The sequence below is a fragment of the Nannospalax galili genome, unplaced genomic scaffold (assembly GCF_000622305.1).
Source record: "Nannospalax galili isolate Female #2095 unplaced genomic scaffold, S.galili_v1.0 scaffold468, whole genome shotgun sequence".
NCBI lineage: Eukaryota > Metazoa > Chordata > Mammalia > Rodentia > Spalacidae > Nannospalax > Nannospalax galili.
The window spans coordinates 128,289-136,408 of record NW_008358097.1 but is presented as its reverse complement, the minus strand read 5'-3'; the positions used below and the strand labels follow the sequence as shown (position 1 = coordinate 136,408).

Here is an 8,120-nt window from a genome sequence, read left to right as displayed (position 1 = left end):
CTCTTTTCGATTTTATTATTTTGGTTTTAATTTATGTGTATGAGTGTATTGTCTGCATATATGTGAGTACACCAAAGTTGTGCAAGGACAGCAGAGGTCAGAAGAGGTTGTCAAATCCCCTGGAACTGGAGTCACAGACTGTTGGTAGCTGCCATGCTTAGAGTTCTTGCTGTCATTTATGAAAGAATTTTAAAATGGGCTCAAATGGAAGCTTTAGAAAAATTTTATTAGAATTTAAAGAAAACTCCTCAGGGCAGGGAAACTAGAAATCTTGGCAGCTGCCTTGAAAAGGAGAATGGAGGAAGATAAGAAAAAAGCCATGAAGCTGTGTGGTTTGGATCCTATGTGGAGGGCAGATGCTAGAAATCACATGACAGGGAGAAGGAAGCTTTAGAGAAAGATGAAAGAAATACAAGATGCTAGAATAGCCCAACAGTTTAGAGTAAAAGTGCTTAGAAAAGGGATATGAAGAAGAAAAGAGAAAGATTATGGTTTTCTGAGACAAGCAGGATTTATGGAGAGCCACATGTCTGGCATTCAGATCCCCAATAACTGCACTAGAAGGTGGGGATTGTGAGCAAAAAAAAAAAGTTCATCTTCTTAATGCACTAGATATTCTGCCCATCTGTTTAGCACAACTTAAGGTGAACCTGCCTACCTACGGGTGGTTCTTAGGCTATGTGATTGACCAGTGCAACTGGAATGGTGGGTTTTCTGACAGACAGAATATATACATTTTGTTTTTAGAGTAGTTAATCTTATGGGGTCTTTTGATACTCTAACAGTGGAAATATAAACTAGCATGGTCACTTTGTAATCAATCTGGAGGTTTCTCAAAAATCTAGAGAAATAACTGCCTTTTGACCCAGCTACACTACCCTTCTATGATGATACCTTTGCAACCATGTTCAGTGCTGCTGTATTCACCAGTAGGGAATAGAATTATCCTATATGTGCATCAAGTGATCAACCGATCATTAAAATGTGATACATATACCAGTGGAATTTTGCTGAGCTGTAAAGAAAAATGAAATCATGGAATTTATAGGAAAGCAGCACTGAAAAAAATATATACTGAGTGAGATAAACCAGACCTAGAAGGACAAAAGTCATATGTTCTTCTTCAAATGTGGATTCTAGCATTTAATTTCTTTAGTTTGGTGTTTTTAGCTTGAAGTGCTTGTGAGAATCAGGAAACGAGAATGGGCTATTGTAGGGGTGGTGACTCTTCTATTTCACTGAAAAATATATTCTTGAAATGCATTATATGTTATATATGAATTTAATTTGCATTTTCTATTTAAATTTGTGAATAAAATCCATTGTTAGAATTCATTATGCCTTGGAGAGCTGCTGTTATGATGATGGATATGTAATATTTTATGATACTATATCAAGAAAACTTCAATGATAATTTTTGTAATTATAATTATAACTGTTATACATATACTTACGTATACATTTTTGGGTATACTGTATGAGGAAAAATAAGAATTCTGTGTTACTTTAGATACATCTTAATCTTGAAAGATGCTTGAGATCACAGTGCATGCAGTTTTCCTAACCTCAGAGGAAGTGCAGTAATGAATACTGTATGGATAGAAGACACTGTATGGATAGAAGACAAAAATTATCAGCTCTAAATTCATTGACACCCAGAAAGCACATGTGATTCCAAGCTTTAGCCTAGAGTTTAGACAGGTCAGTGTTTTCTTTAATTGAAATAGGACAGCAGGCCAAGTGCACTGGAAACTATCTGATGTGTCTCTGGTCAGGAGGCCAGGTAGGACATTCAGTGACATATTCCAGGAAGAGCCAGAGCATGAGTGCAGAGTGTGAGGAGTGAGGTGTGAGGCAATGATACACACTGCTAATATCCTGGGTGAATCATTCTTCATGAAGGACTGCAGTCAAGGCCCCATGACAATTGTGTTTCTTCTGCTATTCATTTCTTCCCCTGGGGGTGTGTGAAACGTAACCACTGAAAATTGTTTTTGCCTCATTAAAAATATGAACACTTTAGATAAAATCAAAGTCACCTAGTTTCTCTCACACACCATGGGTAGTAGAGGGTTGAGGCGTAAAAGAAAAAAAAAATGATATTTTGAATCCTGTAAGGTAAGTCTGAATTCTGGGGCTTCATAAGATTTTAGAATGGAAGTGGGGAAGGTGGTGTACAACTGGGTAAATGCAGAGAAGTCTAATTTATTTGTAAAAGCTGTCAAGCAAGAGCTATTTATGCAAAATTAAAATTTCCTTTGAAGTGTTCACCTAAATTCCAGATTTAAAAATTAAAATTACATAGTATATTTCAGATACACAGAGTGCAGTGTGATATTTTATGAAATTATACAATAAGAAATGATCAAATAATAATCAATATTTATATTTAAAGAAACCTTTATCTTGTTTTAATTTTTAATTATTTGAGATTCCATGAAGTGTATTTGCATCACTTTCACTCCTAACTCTTGTACCTAACTGCTCCCAGCTCCACTTCCATCTCCATCCCCACAACTTCTTCTTGTCTATTGATATTTTATGAAATTATACAATAAGAAATGATCAAATAATAATCAATATTTATATTTAAAGAAACCTTTATCTTGTTTTAATTTTTAATTATTTGAGATTCCATGAAGTGTATTTGCATCACTTTCACTCCTAACTCTTGTACCTAACTGCTCCCAGCTCCACTTCCATCTCCATCCCCACAACTTCTTCTTGTCTATTAAAAAAAAAGAAAAAAAAACTATAGAATTCTATTTGTGCTGTCCAAAATTTGTGATCTTTCACTGGAGCATGGTTTACCTACTAGAAGCCACAGCCCTAAAAATATTACTCTCTTTTCTTCAGAAGCCATCAACTGTCCATAGTTCCTCAGTTAGGTGTAGGGGTTCATGAACCTCTTCCCACTCCATGCTGGAATACTGACTGGTTTAATCTTGTGCAGCCACACACAGCCTTGGAGAGTGGAAGTGTTATAGATCTCCCATTTGTGGCTGAACACTCCACTGAAACTTATTCTCTACACTGAGTTGTGAATTTCTGCATTAATCAATGTCCCTTAAACAAAGAATCTTCTCTGATGAGATCCAAGAGCTTTACTAATCTGTGGATAGAAAGGTACAAATATGCCAGGTTTGGTGGTGCTCACCTCTAATCCTGGCACTTAGGAGGCAGATATAGGCAGATCTCTGTGAGATCGAGTTCAGCTTGTTCTACATATCAAGTTCAAGGACAGCTGGTGCTAGAGAAAGACTTTGTCTCAAAACTATCAAAAACGGAAGAAAGACACAAGTTTAGAGAGTTTAATGTTATGTTAGCAGAGTGTATTTAGCAGAATAATAGTAGTAAGTCCACCACTGTGAACTCCCCAACCATGGGATCTTGGCCGTAGTTACAGAACCAGGTATGTGTTCCCACAAGTGGTGTGGACCTTCAATCTAATTGGAAAGTAGCTGGTTATTCCCATAACACTTGGACTGCTATTTCACCAATGCCCTGTCTTGCACTGTGGTCAGTATTACAGTTCACAGGGATCTCAGCTGTATAGGACTGTTAATCATTTTCCCCCAGCAGAGAAAAATTTCTTATATCCTTCTATTGGGAGATCTTCACACCTCTCTTTTCCAGGTGAGTCCTGAAAGCCACACTGGAAGAGTTCAAAATCACTGTTGTTAATCATGATTCTAATCCATTATCCTGTAGTGTGATTATCAAATGGTTATTTTTGCCATGGACAGGAACAACTCATCTGAAATTTGAGATTTCAAACAAAGAAAATAACAGGTCATTTAACACCCAGAGCAGTAAATTTTAGATTAAAAATCAACAATGAATCATCACCCATCTTTCACAAAGAATAATGAAGATAATGAGGGCAAATACAGATAACTGAAAGGCATCTTCTTTCCTTGTTCATGAATGCTCGGATGAATAATTTTTAAGACTTCTGAACTTAGTTCAGTATATATTATATGACAACAATAACAGTACTAAGATGATTGTTGTGGGGTACAAACAGGGCAGAAGCACAGTATCCAAGTTACTCGGGAGAATGGCATCTACAAGTATGTAATTAGGTCAGTGTTCTTATGAGCATTAAGATGTAAGGGTATCTGAGTGATGGAAGCTTTTTTTTTTCTCGAGTAACAGAATCAAAACTATTCATTTAAGAAGTAAAATTAGGAGCTGGAAAGATGGCTGAGCGGTTGAGAGCACTGAATGCTCTTGCAGAGGACCCGGGTTTGATTCCCAGCACCATTATTGCATGGCACAGGTGCACTCACATGCATGCAGGCAGTACACTCACACATATAAAATAAAAAAACCATCCTTAACTCCAGTTCCAGGGGAATATGAAGCTCTCTTCTGACCTCTATGTTATTGCATGGCACAGGTGCACTCACATGCATGCAGGCGGTACACTCACACATATAAAATAAAAATAGCAAGTAGAATATTAAAAAAAGAAAAACAGAAAAAAATAAAGAAATAAAGAAGTAAAACTAGTGAGTAATAGAAAATACATAAAGTTGAAAAACATTAATCACAGTGTTAGAGAAAAATACTGCTTAAAATTTTAAGTATTTTATTGATTTTTTTTGCAAATTTTATACAATATAGCTTTATCATATTTAGACACCTCCTTATTCTACTATGTTCACTCCTTACTATTACTGCCTGATTTCATGATATAATATATGTGCACATACATATACAGTATATAGGTATACCACATACTATCATGACTCCCCATTTAAATTGTATTTATTTCTTGTTTTAAAGTTTTCTTTATTTTTTATTTTTATTTTATGTATATGAGTATATTGTCTACTTGCATGTTTAAGTGCACCACATGAGTGTCATTCCACAAAGGTCTGAAGAGGGCATTGGATAACCTACATCTGGAGTTTGGGAGGATTGTTAGCTGTCTTGTGGGTGTTGGGAATCAACCCAAGCCCTGTGCAAATGCAGCCTGTGCTCTTAGCCACTGAGCCATCTCTCCAGTCCCCAACTGTATTGAGTTCTTAGGATTTATAAAACTTATCATTGATAAGCCTTTGGAGGACATATTAGAAAAATAAATCCTTTCCAAAGAGTATTTGGATTTTAACACACCACAAACCTTAATATCTAAAGGAAGAAATATTTTTCACCAAACAAGCTCAGTGAGAGCATGATGAAGAATGCAGTATGAACAAGGCTTCCTGCAGAGTCTACAGGGGGAAAACAGCTCTCAAGTTATGGCAATACCAGGGTGGGTCCTCTCCATCCATACCCCTGTGCCCCCCACAGACTTTAAACAGTTTAAAGAAGAAAACCCTTCACTCCATCTCACACTGTATTCCTGCTGAATATCAAAAACATCAGCTTGTTATAGTCTTCACATGGGATGATCAATACACCATCAGCTGCTTGGTGGACTCTGTGTTTTGATGTGCAGAGGATGTGATAAGAATAGGAAGTAGGAATTGGCTAGGCAGTTAGGATAAAAAGACTCCAAAGAAAAGTAGCCGGTTTCTTGCCTAAAAGATAAAATATCTTGGGCCTCTTAGGAACATACTCTCTTCCAAAGGCCATAAATGTCAAAAGAATTTCAGAGCTCTTATCTATCCCTGAAAGATGTTAGGGTTACCTATTCAGAGGGGGGAATGTTATTTTAGCAAAAAGACCCATTAAAAAAAAAAAAGAAAGTACACGAAGTTGTCAAGAAAAAGTGAAGAGGAGATATGGGAGGAGTTGAAGGGGAGGGAATGGGAATGGATTTGATCAAAACACCTCATATACGTATATGAAAAGATTAATAAAATTTTAAAGCTAAAGGAAGAGAGTAAAAATATTCATATTTTTAGGAAAAATATAGTAGCTGCATCTTATACAAAATAAAATGCATATTTATTAAGTCTCAGTATGAGCTCTTCATTTGTCTTTTCCTTCCATTGTCTCACAGTAGGTAAACAGCAGACAGCATGACCAACCACACGGTGGACACAGATTTCTTCCTCATGGAATTCACTGACAGCAAGCAGCTCCAGGTGTTACAGGGATTTCTGTTTCTGCTAATTTACTTGGAGTCCCTCATGGGGAACGTTATCATCATCATGCTTGTCACTGTGGACCAGTGTCTTCACACCCCCATGTACTTCTTCCTGAAGAACTTGTCTGTCTTCGATGTGTGCCTCATTTCAGTCACAGTCCCAAAGCTCATTCTCAACTCTTTGTCCCACAGGAACACTATCTCTTTCCTAGGATGCGTGTGTCAGGTCTTGTTTGTGGTTTCCCTTGGCACATCTGAGCTTTCCCTCCTCACAGTCATGTCCTATGACCGCTATGTGGCCATCTGTTGCCCACTGCACTATGATGCTGTCATGAACAGGGCAGTCTGTGTGGAGGTGGTAGCTGCCTCATGGCTATTTGGAAGCCTATTAGGTGTCTTATATTCATATGGCACATTTTCTTTATCTTTTTGTGATACCAGAATAGTGCCACAGTTCTTCTGTGATGTCCCCTCTCTACTGAAGATTTCTTGCTCAAATATGCATGTCACTGTTGACTTTAGTCTCATCTTAGGAATCATATATGGGTTTTTCTGCTTAGTGTCCATAGTGTTTTCATATGCTTACATTTTTAATACAGTGCTGAGAATGCCCTTGTCACAAGGCAGGTCAAAAGTCTTCTCTACCTGCATGCCCCATCTCATAGTTGTCACCACATTTTTAGCCACAGGTGCCACTGCCTATTTGAAACCAGTTCCTGATTCCCCACAGCTTTTGGACTTTTTGGTGTCTGTTTTCTATTCTGTGATGCCTCCATCTATGAATCCTATAATATACAGCCTAAGGAATAAGAAAATCAAAGCTGCTTTTTGGAACTTTTTATGGAAACTAGATCATGAGTTTTACAGGGGGAATAATCATAGCATGTAGAAAGGCTACATGAAATCTTTTGCATATTTAGCTGTATCCATATTTCCAATTATGTTCATTATGATATGTAAGAGGTTCAGTGTTCTAGTTTAGATAAATAATTAATTTAAAAAGTTCTAGAATGGGGCTTACAAGTTCATAATCCTGAGTCAACGTCATTTATCTCAAAACCTGCTTGAGCTGGGCATTTGTTACTTAAAGGGCATCTGTGCATCTCTAACCTCACATCATTGTGACATATTTGTGAATGATATAAGAAAACTGTCCTCTTCAAACTACTTGAGACCTCTTCAGTACATTTCTTTACATTGCAAAGACACCTTATATGTAAGTTTATGCATTTGTTAATATTGTCCTGATACTAACAAGAGAATAAAAAAAAACACTTAAAAACTGAGAAAATGCTAAGAATTTACTCAAAGAAACAGAAATAAATGCCCATAGGAGGTTGAGTATATGTTGTCGACACTGAAAATGGAAGTTTGTCACAGTTACAAATAAGTTCAGAATCAGTGGGCTAGAAGAGAGAAGAAATACCTCTTCCACTAGCAACTCCAGAGGGGTATGAGGGCTTGTTTCCCTCCCTCCCAGGCCAAAATTTGCTTACAGTGTGCAAATTCTGGTAATTATACATAGCAAAACTGGAGAAATAGTAGCTGGTTTATTCTAATGCAAAGAGTTGCTAATACTTTCAATAAATATTAACTTAAAACATCTTAAATCATAGTTTCTCATATAAGCAAGTATGTACACACTAAAGTCAATAAAGTTAAGAATATTGAAAAGAACAAACACACAACTCTTACTCTCAGAATTTGCACTGTATTGAAAATATCTATAATTTTAATGCATTAATGCAATAGAAACAAATTAATATGATCTATTTTCTTTATTTTCTATTTTGTGTTTCTATTTTGTATTTCAGCTGCATCATCTTGAATTCAGACCACGAGAATGCTGTTAAAGCAAGATCAAATTTTCTTATTTTTTAAATTCAGTAATTCCTCAATTCATGGTTTGGTTACTATTATTGATCTTCTAGTTGTTAAAATTGTTCTTTTTAGCTGCCAGCTATTTTGAATTTAGTCTCCCAATTTGTACGTGGTTTTTAGGTATATTATTGTTGTATAAAAATATTTAGCAACATCTAAATAAATAAAAATATTAGACCAATATGTAATTGTTATT

General features: G+C 36.3%; 1 protein-coding gene across 1 annotated transcript; it reads left to right on the top strand.

Moving 5' to 3' along the window:
• The first annotated feature begins 5,975 nt into the window (after nucleotides 1–5,975).
• Nucleotides 5,976–6,932, top strand: LOC103752469 (olfactory receptor 14A16-like). Its single transcript, XM_008856271.1, has one exon. It carries the CDS (start codon nucleotides 5,976–5,978, stop codon nucleotides 6,930–6,932), a length of 957 nt encoding a protein of 318 aa, XP_008854493.1.
• Nucleotides 6,933–8,120: the final 1,188 nt, after the last annotated feature.